This window comes from Piliocolobus tephrosceles, chromosome 11 (genome assembly GCF_002776525.5).
Source record: "Piliocolobus tephrosceles isolate RC106 chromosome 11, ASM277652v3, whole genome shotgun sequence".
NCBI lineage: Eukaryota > Metazoa > Chordata > Mammalia > Primates > Cercopithecidae > Piliocolobus > Piliocolobus tephrosceles.
In genome coordinates this window covers 56,623,532-56,638,449 of record NC_045444.1, presented here as the reverse complement: position 1 = coordinate 56,638,449, position 14,918 = coordinate 56,623,532, and the positions used below count along the sequence as shown (strand labels likewise).

Below are 14,918 nucleotides of genomic sequence, written 5' to 3'. Positions count from 1 at the left end.
CCAGGATGGTCTCGATCTCCTGACCTTGTGATCCGCCCGTCTCAGGCTCCCAAAGTGCTGGGATTACAGGCTTGAGCCACCGCGCCCGGCTGAATGTGCTTACTTGTTAATGCACATGGATAATGATGGTGCATTATCTGTTTTCTCCTCTGTTAAATATCTGTTTTCTCCTCTGTTAAATGAGATGCTGTCTGTTTTCTCCTCTGTTAAATGAGAGGGTCAGAGTTGCTGATTTTTGTTTTTTTAGACAGAGTCTCCCTCTGTCACCCAGTCTGGAGTGCAGTGGCCTGATCTTGGCTCACTGCAGCCTCTGCCTCCCCAGTTCAAGTGATTCTCCTGCCTCCCGATTAGCTGGGATTATAGGCGCCTGCCACCACGCCCAGCTAATTTTTGTATTTTTAGTAAAGATGGGGTTTCACCATGTTGGCCATGGTTGGCCAGGCTTGTGTTGAACTCCTGACCTCAGGTGATCCACCCACCTCAGCCTCCCAAAGTGCTAGGATTACAGGTGTGAGCCACTGTGCCCAGCCTCATAGTCAGTGATTTTTAAGTCTCCAACCCAACATGCTAAATTCTGTAAGTTGTGGCTGGGAAGATTTATCTCATCGTTGAGAGCTCCCTTGATCTCTCAGGGATTGGGGACATCTTCGGAATATGCTACAGTCAGCATCATCCTAGCTTCTTGTTTTTGTTCACTAGGGGGCCTCCTAAAGGACCCCAAACAATGATGATTGGATAATTTAGACTTGGGGGCAGAGTGAGGAGCCCATTCTCTGAAAAAAAAAATCATAGAATCATAGAGGTATTTTCATTTATGTTACAGGCTTCCCTGGTACTGGTAATTCCCAGCAGCTTTCTATAATCCCAAAGGTCAGAAATAAACTGCCAAAAAAATTTTACTAAATCATGTTCTGGTCTGGGATACAGCCCTGAAATGCAGTTTGAGCAAGAAAGACTTTGTAGAGGAGAAAAAAGGTGGACCAATGAGGAATGGGCTAGAACCACAGGAAAGTGAACATTCTTGGTTTAAATATCCACAATGTTCTAAGTATTTCATGTATACTACAGAGAAGCTCGAGGCTTCTACACTTCCCTGTGGGTAGTTTTAAAAAGCTATTGTAGCAAAACAGAGGCTGGTGGTGACTATGCTTATCTTTTTAAAGAGTCATCATTGCATTTCTGCAGCACAGAATAGATATGTGTTTTTTACTCTTAGTGGTGGAGTTTATGTATGACTCATGATGTTTGGTTATTAATCATCTAATGACACTAAATACTGCTTAGTTAGCTGAGTATTCCCTTTAGGAAACCAGATATTGCTAAAGTCACTGTTCGACTTAATGGGGAAAATTCCACTAACATATAAAATATACGATTTATAATTCAAAAATGTAAATCCTCTATGGTATTACATACTATAAAAAGGACAATTGTCTACATAATTACATAACATGCATGTAAGGATCAATATTTAATTAAGACAATTGCTGTATTCTCGTTGGGAGTTAGAGCCCAATATTCTCAATTGGGTGAGAATTTCAGCCAAATGGTCTATCCATTTGGCTGAAAAAAAATAAATAAATTTTTTTTCTTTTTGAGACAGATCTTGCTTTGTCACCCAGGCTGGAGTGCAATGGTGGCTCACTGCAACCTCTGTCTCCTGGGTTCAAGCAATTCTCCTGTCTCAGCCTCCCAAGTAGCTGGGATTACAGGCGCGTGCCACCATACCTGGATGATTTTTGTATTTTTAGTAGAGGTGGGGTTTCACCATGTTGGCCAGGCTGGTGTCGAACTCCTGACCTCAGGTGATCTGCCTGCCTTGGCCTCCCAAAGTGCTGGGATTACAGGCGTGAGCCACTGTGCCCAGCCCATCTATCTATTTTCTATTTTCCCAAAGTAACTTGTGAGAAATGTCTTAGGCTAGAATTTGCTTACATATTTTCCATCTTGCACATGGTTAAAATGTGCAGTTTCCTAAACCAGTGGTTCTCGAACATCAGCATGCATTAGAATCACCTGGAGGGCTGGTTAAAACACAGATTCCCAGGGTTTCTGATTTAGTAAGTTCTGGTGGTTGGACCTGAGAATCTGCATTTCCAACCAGTGATCCCAAGTGATGCTGATGCTGCAGGTCTGGCGACCACACTGTCTTGAACTAACACCTCTGAATAAAAATCTAATTGGATTCTGAATGCCATAGATGCAGTTTGGAGATTGTTTTTCAAAGCAGAATATCCATTTGTGGCATAAAACAGTTTATCATTGTTATTACCTGAAGTAATTTCTCTTTCCTTTGTGTTTTTAGAGGAGTTTTGTTGGTCGCTTTTATCAGGCATTAGGCCTTGTATTATATTCATTTGTGCCTATGTTTTATCTCCTTTGTGACTGTGAGCTCTTTGAAGGACTGTGTTCATCTTTAAATCCTTATTGTACCTTACATCTTGTAGACTTCAAATCATTGTTTGGCAAATTGAATTTAGTTATGTATACATGTTTTGCGCCTAGTTTCCTACATGTAATAATTATAAATAACAAACATCAAGTTAAATATGCAGCTCATATATTCGTTTTTTTTTTTTTTTTTTTTTTTTTTGAGACAGAGTCTCACTCCGCCATCCAGCCTGGAGTGCAGTGGCGTGGTCTCTGCTCACTGCAACCTCCGCCTCCCGGGTTCAAGCGATTCTCCTGCCTCAGCCTCCCAAGTAGCTGGGATTATAGGCATGCACCACTGTGCCCAGCTAAAATAAGATTTATTCAGACTTTTTGGCTTACAGATGTTAGATCTGAGGCATTTCAGCTTTGGAACAGACCATAAGGATAATTCAAGTCCAAAGGTCCTTAAAGTCCACCACATCTCCTCTACAGCCTACTCATACTCACCTTTAGTTAAAAAAACGAAAAACACAAAACACAAAATTCCAAAAATCTGGGGTGAGGGAGGCACTTTCCTTCCTGGGGTCCATTCCAAATTTGAGAAGGTGCTCGAACCTTGCCTTTCTACTTCTACCCAATGACCCTATTTCAACCCCTTTTGATATCCTGTTTAGATAGGATGTTCCCCACGTCTGTTATTCCCCATTTGTTTCCCCTTTCCTTATTCCTAGATCTCCCTGCTCCAGAAGCAAGGGGGCAGCCACAGCCCCACAGCCTCTAGCCACTGGCTGCTCAGGGCACACAGGCTTGCTATTGACAAGTCTGAATCATGACTGATGAAGGGAGTGCTTTCTCTCTAGAGAACAATTTGGCAACTTTCTACTTCAAACCCAGGCTCACTACAGAATTTCTTACCAGGATGACTTTCCTGGCAGTTGTCTGCAGTACTATCAAGAGACAACATGGACGTCAATGATCAAAGAGGGGAGAAAAAGGTTTAAAAGAAAAACAAGTCTCCATCAAAGGTAATAACCACAATGAGAAATATACATAGCTATGTGCTTATAGGTCTTAGTTCACATTCCCCTCATTAAAATTATAGCTCAAGAAATAAAGGGCTATGTTTAATGACTTAGGTATATAAATATACTTCATTTGTATATTTTTTACTCACTAAAATCAATCCAAACAAGTATTACCTCAAACCATAATCTTCTACTATATTTTATAATTTTACTTTCAATTGCCATGTATTTTTCCCACTGATGCTCACAAATTCACAGGAAACATCAGCAATGTACTAAATAAAATATGAATGGAATCAACAAATTGAACTATAAATTTAATTCATGCACTTGTAAAATTTAGACCAAAGAATACAAATGTCTATTAAAAATACAGTCAAGCATGGTGGCTCACACCTGTAATCCCGGCACTTTGGGAGGCCGAAGTGGGTGAATCATCTGAGGTCAGGAGTTCGAGACCAGCCTGGCCAATGTGGTGAAAGTCCATCTCTACTAAAATACAAAAATTAGGGCTGGGCATGGTGGTTCACACCTGTAATCCCAGCACTTTGGGAGGCCGAGGTGGGCGGATCACGAGGTCAGGAAATTGAGAACATACTGGCTAAGACAGTGAAACCCTGTCTCTCCTAAAAATACAAAAAATTAGTCGGGTGTGGTGGTGGGCGCCTATAGTCCCAGCTACTCGGGAGGCTGAGGCAGGAGAATGGTGTGGAGGTGGAGAACCCGGGAGGTGGAGCTTGGGGTGAGCGGACACCACACCACTGCACTCCAGCCTGGGTGGCAGAGCAAGACTGTCTCAAAAAAAAAAAAAAAAAAAAAAGAAAAAGAAAAAAAAAATTAGCTGGGTGTGATGGTGGGCACCTGTAATCCCACTACTCAGGAGGCTGAGGCAGGAGAATCACTTGAATCCAGGAGGCAGAGGTTGCAGTGAGCCAAGATTGTGCCACTGCACTCCAGCCTGGGTGACAGAGTGAGACTCTGTTTCAAACAACAACAACAACAACAACAAAAAAAAAACCCCGAAACAATAGATATAAAATACTACAGTTTAGAATCCTGTTGAGTTCTGCATTATTGGGAGCAAAATAAAATCATGGACATAAATACTTTGAGAAAAGCAAGAGAGACACATGACACAAAATGAAAGTTTCCATGCTAGAGATGGACATGGATATATAGAAGACATGTGACATACACAAGTCAGAATGGAAAAGAAAGCAAGACATAGAATTTATACGAATAAAACTCACATAGAGATAAGAGAAATAAGCTTTCATGGTATCTGATGTAGACTTTTAGGAAGTTGCCACCAAATATTTTTAAAATTAGGACACATTTTCCCAACCATAAGCATAAATGAGTTAGCCTTGATATTTGCCTCATGAATTGGGTAAAATTAAGCTGAGGGCCAGATGTTTTCCATCTGTGTTTTAGATTATGCTAAACATAAAATGATTAGAAAGCACCCATATATGACTGGTTTAACTATATGAAAAAATCAGATGACATGAAGACACTGCCTTAGACTTTAGAAAATTTTAGTGTATTTTGATGTCAGAATTTTGACAAGTAATGAAAATATTAGATGAATAGTTTTACTGTTAAACAAACTTCCATTTCATAATAGGCATAATGAATCTTCATACTGCTGAAACAACTTTTTAAAAAGGGAAAGCTGCAGATTTTCCAGGTGGTATCAAACTGAGAGCTGGGTTTATTTACCCCGAATTAAATTTTGGTATTAGGTAGACAACCAAAATGTATTAGTTAATGTGGGTTATTATGTGTTGTGCAGATACTACTATAGTTCATATGCATGGGTTGATTTATGAATTAAGTCTCAAATATCCAGTGGAGGATTATACTTTAGATAATTGCTGAAGACACGGAAAGAAAAGTGCATAAGGTCTAGAAAGGGAAGTCATCAAAATGTCAGCATGAAACTATATCAATCTTCATGTACAAATCTTCAATTGGTAATAAGTTGTAATAGCAAAACAACTGAGAAACTATCAATCCATAGCTGTTTGATTACATCTTTGTTGAACAAATACCACTTGTTCATTATAGTCAGGAACATTAAATTATTCTACAATGTCCATAAATTAATCTGAAACACTGCTGTCTCTGGCAACATATCAGATTCTTTAAAAATAATCAAGGAACGTGCAACTGACATCAAGATCTTTATACAAAAATGTGTTGAGTCTGAACAACATCAGAGAAAAATTTACTGTCTATATTAAATAAATCACATGTTACACTAATCAGGTTACCATTATAGTGGTCCAATAATGAAACATGTTCTTTTGTTGTATTAATCTAAACATATATCTCATTACCAACATACATCTTATCTATTTTCCTTATTTTTTCCTACTCTATTGAACTATGTTGGTGCATAACATTTCAAAACTGCCCTGGGTCTCATACTCTTTTAAAGTTCTCTCTATCATGCAAACCAGAAGAAGGTCATGATATTTAACAGAAAATTAATATCACTTGTTTTGAGTGGCCCTCAATTTGGGACATTAGCAAACTATAATTGCACTTACTATAACACAAAGCTTAAGGTTTGAATCTGATTCTATAACACAGGCTATTTCCCAGTGAGAATGGTCAACTTACCTTGACTTGTCATTATTTAATGTGATGAGCTAATGCAAGTAAAGTGGCTTGCAATTTTAGAGTCCTAAACAACTTACTAGATGTTTACATGAATTTGAAGTCATAGCTACAGCTATAACAACATTCTGTGAAACAGTCATAGCAGAAATGAAATAAATAGAAAACACTGACGATGTTGCTTTAAACTAATACTTAAAACCCCACAATATTAGAATAGAAAATAGTACATCTTGGGGTAAAAAAAACTGACTTTTCCACAAATGTCATTGTTTCAAATAGGTTTCTGCAAGAGGCATTCTTGGCAAGATTAATTTTTTAATTGGCATGTCTTGTTTGATTAAGGTAAAATAATTTAAAAGAATATACAATATAAGGCAGGGCACGGTGGCTCACGCCTGTAATCCCAGCACTTTGGGAGGCCAAGGTGGGCAGATCATAAGGTCAGGAGATCGAGACCATCCTGGCCAACATGGTAAAACCCCGTCTCTACTAAACATACAAAAATCAGCCGGGTGTGGTGGCACGCACCTGTAGTCCCAGCTACTCAGGAGGCTGAGGCAGGAGAACTGCTTGAACCTGGGAGGCAGAGGTTGCAGTTAGCTGAGATGGTGCCACTGCACTGTAGCCTGGCGACAGAGTGAGACCCCATTTAAAAAAAAAAAAAAAAAAAAAAAGAAAATATAATATAGTCATAAGATTTAAACACTAGTTGAAACTAGAAAATAACATGGAGATTACAGTTGTATTTTCTTTAACATTATTTACTTTCATTCATTATCAGAACTATTTAAAACTAGTGATCAGTCAAGGGTATTATTACACATTTTTTTCTTGAGAAAAGCAGAAAACTACAGTGTTAATAAATTCAGAAATGCACAATTCTAAATTAACTAATTTACTGATATTTCAATTTCTCCATGTTTCCATATTCTTGCTCAAAGTGGTCCAAAAACTGTTAAAATTAAAGTAACATCACACGAATTTTAGTATTTTTAAAGAATGTAACACTCTACATTATATTTGCATGCTAACAAAACAGTTGCTTTAAAATCTACAATGTCTACTGACATTTGAGGCAATCATTAACATACTTTCTTCAATTAGTTTTTTAAACTTAATTGAATTGTGTGCTGGGATCGTTAAGTGAAACCTTGAATAAAGTTGGTGGATTAAACTTACTTTTTAAATGCTGCCTACTTTTTAAATGTTGCAAATTCTATCAGATTTGCAGTGGTACAATGAGCAAGCCTTTCAGTTGTACCAAGTTAAAGACCATACTTTTTCAATTTGCAGGTGCAATTAAGTAAAACCATAAGAAAGTTATTTTGTCATATGACTTTGTTCTGCTTTAAAAAATTATATATAGTTTATCTAGTTTTTCCTCTTAATAATCACAAAGTTATCTATCTTCAGTATCTCATTTCTTTAGATATTAAATTCCAAATACTTAACCAAAAAATTATAAGAAAACTTTATCTTCAACACTTCTTCTGTTTGGATACTAAATAAATGATTGGCTCTGTCAATAATAGCTAGTAGACTCATTTTTAAATTGCTATTTTTCTTTCTCTACCAAGGTCATTCTTTTAGATGAAAGAATCATTTCAAATCATTTCAAAAAGACCAAAGCCCTTGGTCTTTTCACTCTCTAACAAGGATTCCTCTTTCCCACCACTTTTCAAAAATCCTTTTCTGAATCTATAGTTGATCCTGGGGTATGGTTCAGATGGGAGTCTCTGTAACTTTTTAGGGAAAGGTGAGAGTTTCTGTAACTTTTCACATTGATTTATACATCAAAATGTGTAATCTTAATATAATGACTTACATCTAATGATTTTGATTAAGATTACATATTTAGGTGTATATTAATGTTACTGCCTAGCAACTTCATCACTATTGCTTGCAAAACTGCCACACTCTTGAAAATTTAACCCAAACTCCTCTTACCAGGTGAAGAACCATGAAGATTCACATTCTAATTAGTCATTAAATAGTTCCAATATCCGTTATTCTATGGCATGTTGCCACTATGAATCTAATATTCATTTACTACCTTGTCCCAAGTTACAGAATAAAAAAATGCTATTTCTTAGGAGTATAAAAGTAATTTTCACCCGAATTATGTTGATGTTTGTGTTTTACTTCATGTAAGAATTCAAGAACAACCCTCAAAGCTTTTAAGAACTGATCCTTCAGTTTGACTTCAAACAAAAGGCAAGGTAAAAGCAGTTTGTAAACTGTGAAATCCTATCAATTTGTACACACTTCTACTATCATGAAAAGATTATTCGGCTCTATTAAAATTCGGCATTAATGATGCTAGCTTAACATGTTAATAAAATTTAGAACATTTTCTGTTCTTTGCTAATCTTAAATCAGAAGATTTAACTGCTGATTAAACGTTCAGTTACAGATTTAAAAACTCAAATATTAGAAAATATCAAGGAGTTAGACACTTGATAAAACATTTGTAAACTTCAAAACTTCAACTTTTAGAGAAAGGCGAGGCACCTAGACAAAAAAACACCCTATTTCCACATTTCCAAACCATGAGTATTCCTGGTTCTTCCCTGAGAAAATCTTAGACGACTACAATGATTTAAAACATAATAAAATTCAGATACAAAATGGAACTAAACGTCCTGGCCTAACCAGAAATCCCTGGGTTGTTACTGTGAAATAAGACTTGTTAAGATTTCCACAGCAAGATTAAGAAGAAAACAAGCAAGACAACGCTGGGTATCGTGACGGGACTGAAATACAGGAGTGACGTCTGGGAAACTATCTTCTTGGTTCTTTCCCAGGCAAAGACCAACCTGAACAAGGGTCCCGTTTCTCTGTACCTCTCCACAAAATCTCACCTGTGAACAGACCCTCGCGCCTCTAATACCTCTCTTAACACCAGCATAGTTGTAAACTGTCCCGAGAGTACCAACAAATGGAAAGCCACAAGGAATTCGTCAGATAAAAGCAAACTTGGAAGAGAAACAGTCTCGGGTGAAGTCCTAAGGCCGCATGAGAAACTCAAGTTGTGATTGAAAAATCTTGCCCTACCTCTTTACCACAAAACGGAATTGCCTGCCTTTTTCCATTCCTTAACCCAACACATTTGCCCAGATTCTTCCAAACCAAAGAAACCTCCGACATAGGCAGACTATAGGAACCATCAAATTCCCGGTGAAACCCTACCCCTTAGTACAGCCTCCCAGAAGAAGAAAAGATCAAATGAGACCGGCTCAGCGGGGTCTTCCTGTAGTGACCCCTGAGTTAACGTATTTATTTTCACGGTGCAACTGCTGATCACTTTACAGAGACATATCATGCTGTAGCTCTGCATGGAGCTGAAGACAAAAGCAACATTTTTATTAATGTTATAATTATTATAATTATTTTTAACAAAGCTATTAAATAACCTGTACAAAGCCCAAACCGGTCCTAGCGAAAACCCGAGCACTATTTCAAATCTCCCAAGTTCCTTTCGCTTCAATTCAGCAGCATTTCCTATATACAAGGCCAGCCCAAGGTGGTCCCCCAAAACTGCAGGTCTCCCAGACGGTGGGAACGGTTTAGAGTTTGGAATCGCCCTGGGGTAAGGCAGAGCTCCCAATTATAACCCAAATGCCCCAGCACCAACCCTACCGCCCCGCTCCTGGGCACTGGGTCCCTGTGTCCGAGGGTAAGGGAAGCTGGGAGCCTGGCTCCATTTTGGGAGGCAGGCAACAGAGAGGGGGTCCGTCTGCTGAGTCTCCCCTCCGCCAGCTGCCCACAGGTCCTCGGATCTCCCGCAGAGGTGCTGGGAAGGGGGTCCACCTCCAGGATGGCTCACAGGTCCCGCGGGTCCTCTCGCTTAACCCCGGCCTCAGCGACTTTGAGCTTCTTATTCTGGTGCGTCTTGACGTGCTTGGCGAGGTGGTCGCTGCGCATGAAGCGCTTGCCGCACTCGGGACAGGCGAAGCGCTTCTCGCCCGTGTGAGTTCGCAGGTGCCGCTGCAGCTCGTCCGAGCGCGTGAAGCTCTTCCCGCAGAAGAGCCAGTTGCACACGAAAGGCCGCTCGCCCGTGTGCCAGCGCAGGTGCGCCTTCAGGTGCGACGTCTTCCCGTACACCTTGCCGCAGCCCGGCACGTGGCACACGTGCTGCTTCTTCTTGCCCGGCTCCGCCTCGGGGGCGCCGCCCGCCGCCTGGCAGTTGGGGCAGCGGCAGCGGCGGCACCTCCTGGCCGTGGCCGCCAGGGGGGCCTTGGTCTGCAGCAGCGCGGCGATCTGGCTCTGGTACTGCGCAAAGTCCGACGGGCCTAACACCAAGCCTCTTTGCAGGGCGGCGGCGGCCGCAGCAGCAGCGGCCGCAGAGGCAGGGAAGCGGGGCGCGTGGGGAGCCCCGGCACAGGCTCCGGAGAGGCCGCTTCCCGGAACCCCGGAGGCCCCCGGGCCGGCCCCCGCCTGCGGGATGCTCCACCACGGGAGGTCGTCGGGGGCCGGGTTGGGTGACAACTGGCGGCAGGTGGGCGGCGGGGGCGGCGGCGGCGGCGGGGGCAGCAGGTTGGAGTAGCCGGGCGGCAGCGCGGCCTGCGCCGCGTAGGGCACGTAGGCGGGCGCGCAGCTGGCGGGCAGAGCCGCCATGCTCGAGGGCAGCATCTTAACCGGCGAGAACTCGTAGGGATACGAGGGGTCGGCGGGGGGTGTGAGGGGAAGCTCGTGCGCAGCTCCGAAGGACGGCTGCAGGTGCGTCTTCTGCGGCGTCAGCCCCAGGCTGGGGTGCGGGGGCGGCAGTGCGCCTGGCGAGTGCGCCGGCATGTCGGCGGTCCACGGGTGGAAGAGCCTGGAGGGTGAGCCCAGCGCGGGGTCGTAGGGCACCTGCAGGAAGTCCGGGGGCGCCGTCGCGCCGGGCTGGCCGATGCGGCTACAGGTGGCGGCCAGCAGTGCCAGGGGCGAGTGCTTACCCAGGTCCGGGGAGGCGCTGGGGGTGCGGTCCTGCATAGGCGGCGAGGGAGGGCGGAGAAGAGACAAAAGGTTAGCTCCAAGCGCGGACTCCGGGCCAGCCCGCCTCCCCCACGCCCGCTATTATACTGCCGCCACTCCTCCGTCCCGGCTGTCCCTCCCTCGCCACAGCACTCCACGCACGCACCCACCGGCCGCGGGAAACTTTTGGTGCCTGCACTACCTGAACGTGGGGCACGCGAGCGCTTCTTGCTAAACTACTTGGTGCACTGAGACGCCGTCCAGCCTTAGAGGAAGCAGGCGCAAAGTGGGAGGGGGAGGCGTCCGACGGGCCGCTCCCGGCTCCGTGGTCCGTAAGAGTCGGGAAACACCCACGACCCTGCCGCCCAGCCACCCTCCCTCCCATCTTTTAAGCTCTCTTGTCCTCACTGCCCTCGCGCTCCTCCGCGGCCCGCCCCAGGCTGAAGTCAGCAGGAGGGCCCAGCAGGGTGAGCTCCCGTCCTATTCTCGGCCAGCCGGGCACCTCCAAACAATCCTGGATCCACGCGTCCCTCCTGCAAAGGCCACACCGGATTAGGTGTGAAATTGGCATGGGTACCCCTAGGCCTGGCTCCGGCTGCACCCATCGGTGGGGTTCCCTTTGAGGTTCAAGGTGCACGGAGTACCAGGAGAGATCCGGACGTGGCCTTTTCCACCTTTCTCCCGCCCCCTCCGGGCTTGACCCTAACCTGGAGAAAAGCCTGCAGCGAGTCGTTCCGGAGGACGGCCACCGCGGCCATGGTTACGGCTTGCAGGCCGCTGGCTGCGGAGCGGAGCGCCGCCACCGAGGCATGGACACCCGAAGGCGAGGACGAACGGCCGCCCAGCCTGCCTCCCCGGCGCCTGCTCTGCGCGCCGGGGCCCTCCCCGCCCTCGCCCCTCGCCGCACCCCGCTCGCTAGCCCCGCGCGCGGTCTGAGCGCTTCAGGATCACCTCCAAGAATTTGATAAGGACTTTGCTGGGCCGCCAGCCAGTCAGAGGGAAGATTTATGGCTTTGAAGTTTGCCGCTACCCAATCATCAAAGAATAGCGGCTCTTTCAGAAGCGAAAGCAAATCCTTTGAATCCACAAAGCTCCTATGGTGTGTTTGTTGGTCTGGATAAAAGAACTGATTATTAGGGGGGATGGGAAGGGAGGAGATAAAGGCGGGACAATTAATGAAGTAATCACTATGTGGGAAATGTATATACACAAATAATTGGATTTTCCTGATCAAAGGGGGCCTTGCCGCCTGGAGACCCGCGCTTGGGTTGCTCGAGACACACTTCCCGCCCTCCCACCCCCCCCCCATACACACTTGCAATTAAAGATTTGCACCGAGGCAGCGCCCAAAGTGACAAAGTGTCTTTGTTATCTCTAGAAAAATCTGCCTTCGGCTTCCAGGCGCCGGACTTTGAGATGGGAAGGAGTGTAACTCTCCCCTGTATTTATTTGCACACCCGGCACCCTCGCTGCACACTCACCCGCCCGCGCACACAGCGGACCCAAGCGAGGCCCCCGGTGGAGCGTGGGACCGACCGCGCCCGGCCCACCGAGTGTCCCCCGCCCGCCGCGGTGGGGACGAGGGCAGGGCTGTGACCTGGGGCGGGGCCGGGCAGCCGCCCAGCGCGGCGTTGGGTGGCGCGCACGCTCCAGGGCCACCCGCCTGACGAGCTACCGGGGCTCTCCTGTGACGTTCCTGCTGGCGACCTGGAAGTTTTCCTCAGGCCACAACTTTTGCAAAGTGTGGACCTGGGAAAAACACCCGCGCCGCGCATACCCTCAAAGCTGAGCTTGGTAGGACATCCAAGGCGACCCGTCATGCCCACCTGAGGGGGAGAAGCTGTGCTGTCCCGCCCCCTTCTCCCTAGGCCACCCTGGACCCCCAGGAGGCCCGGGCCGGCCTGTGGGGAGCCGAAAGCCCCAGTACCGCTGGTGATTTCTCGCTAGGAGCCCCGCCAAGCCAGCGCGCGCTCTCGCAAGCCTGACAGACCAACAACTACTCGAAAAAAGTGAGGCGCGGTCTAGGAAGCCTGGTTGTTGTGGTTCCACAAACCACAAATCATATGAGAGAGAACCCCGAAGCGGGGAGAAAAGTCAGTACAAATTTGTTCCTGTCACCTTTGGAAACAAAAAGTTCCTCACCAGGCGCGGGGCGTGCTTTGCCATGGGCAGGGTCGCGCTTTCGGGAGCTTGGGTGACCCCATCCCTCCCTGGACGCTCACTTCCTGCGGAGGAGGGCCGTCTGCCTCCTCCACGCCCAGGGCGCAGGGCGCGTCCTGCCCCGGCACTGCAGACCCCGGGATCACTTCCCCCGGGGTGGGCGGGGCGCCGAGGGGTCCTCACCGCCCTGGGGCATTAGGGGCGCGGAACCGTGTTGGAGGCCTCGCGGCCCCGGCTCGCGAGACCGCACTGCAGAGTGGCCGCCGGAGCTCGGCCTACTCCTTTCCCCCACCCACCTCCTGGCGAACACGGTTTCCACTCTCCAGGCTGCAGACCGTGGGGGAGCCCCTAATCAACTCGCGCCCGGCCTCTCTGCCAGTCTTCCTCACGGAACCGTACCGCGACCGGGGACCGACGGGAAACGACGGACGGGGTGACCTATCTCCCGATGCAGCGTCAGAGGTTAGCCTAACTACAGCGGACTCAGAGTCTGGGACGTATAAGGATGCCCTCCGCACTTGCATCAGGGGTCGGGGACGCGATGCCTCCGGGCCCACCTTCTCCCATGGGCGAGCCTGCGGGAGAGAATATCGTACTAAAGACGGGTGGGCTGCTTGCGACCCAAATGCAATGGGTCCCTCGCACATCCTGCACTCGCACCGCGCCCTTCTCCCGCAACGAGCTGTCCCCTCTAGAACGCGAGCGGCGACCACACGGCTTGGCCAACCCGATCTGGCTTCTGAAGATGAGATCAGCTGCTATGGGAGCGGAGAAGGGGAGAGAGTTTAGTGGTTTCATCGGAGGCGTGGCTGACCTGCTCCTTACCACGGTCCGGTCCAGGGTCTGAGTCTTGGAGAAGCGTGGGACCAGAGGGAGCCCTTTCCCGGATGCAAGTCAGAGGCCAGAGAGTCCCTTGGCACGCACTCGCGCCTGCACGTGCCCGCACCGTCGAAGCGATCTGGTGCCTTGGCGCTTGTTTCCTCTCCAGCTCCCTTGAGCTCTTCGAAGTCTCCTTTCCCAGGAAGGCGGGCAGGGCCTGGCTAAGCAGGATGGAAGGCTGCCCCTTTTGTTGAATCTGATAGCTACTTTCCCAAAAAGACCAGAAGAGCCATTTCACATCTCCATGGTTATAGGAGTTAGCTTTTTCTCCAAGATGTCCCCACTAGCCAGTTAAACCACCATCAGTGGGCAACAGGGTGAAAGTTAGTGGCTTGGTGGTTTAAGAGCTCGGAGTCCGAGCTCTCTGAAGACATTTTTCCCGCCTTGACACTTTCTAGTTGGTGACCTTGGCAAGCAAGGTACTCAGCCTCTGTGTACCTTAGTTTTGCGATTTGTAAAATGGGAGTTAGAATAGTGCACCCCTTGTAGAGTGGCTGTAGGTTTAAGAGTTAATATATGCAAGGTCTTTAGGACTGTGCTGAGCGTACAGAAGGCCTTCTCTTGAGTGGTCGCAGTCGGCTGCTCTCGGCCTCATCTCCATTTGTGAAAACCCGCCCAGAGTCCGGTCCTCCCAGGCCCCAGCTGAAGTTTGGAGAGAGACTTTGCCGAATAGCTGTTTAGTCTCCCCCAACCCCCTTGGCCCTCGGAGCTCCTGAAAAAAGTTCTTAATGAAGTAATGTTGAGAGCGTCCATTAAAAATGCAACGCTGGGAGATCAAAGTACAATATTTATTTTAGAAATTTGTTGCAATCACCAAGAGATACAGGTATCAAGGCCAAATGTCAGTTCCATTACACAAAGCTCTGCGCCCGGGAAGAGCGTGTGGCTGCTCTGCCA

At 46.9% G+C, this 14,918-nt stretch overlaps 2 protein-coding genes, 1 long non-coding RNA gene and 1 pseudogene across 3 annotated transcripts in view; 3 read left to right on the top strand and 1 right to left on the bottom strand.

The window, feature by feature from the left end:
- The window catches only part of LOC111522169, a 75,362-nt gene that overhangs the window by 47,755 nt on the left and 12,689 nt on the right, over positions 1–14,918 (top strand). Inside the window, exons 4-5 of the long non-coding RNA XR_002725184.1 lie at positions 824–870; positions 3,309–3,398. This is a non-coding gene — a long non-coding RNA (uncharacterized LOC111522169). The remainder of the gene's footprint in view (positions 1–823; positions 871–3,308; positions 3,399–14,918) is intronic.
- Positions 9,174–11,910, bottom strand: SP5 (Sp5 transcription factor). The gene is made up of 2 exons (XM_023185982.2): positions 11,690–11,910; positions 9,174–10,994 (listed from the first exon to the last, which is right to left on the bottom strand). Exons 1-2 carry the CDS (start codon positions 11,738–11,740, stop codon positions 9,849–9,851), a joined length of 1,197 nt encoding a protein of 398 aa, XP_023041750.1. The 5' UTR covers positions 11,741–11,910; the 3' UTR covers positions 9,174–9,848.
- LOC111522168 lies at positions 12,729–14,368 on the top strand. Its single transcript, XM_023185984.1, has one exon. The coding sequence runs from the start codon at positions 13,648–13,650 to the stop codon at positions 13,987–13,989; it is 342 nt and encodes a 113-aa protein (XP_023041752.1). The 5' UTR covers positions 12,729–13,647; the 3' UTR covers positions 13,990–14,368.
- LOC111522167 lies at positions 12,801–13,614 on the top strand (annotated as a pseudogene).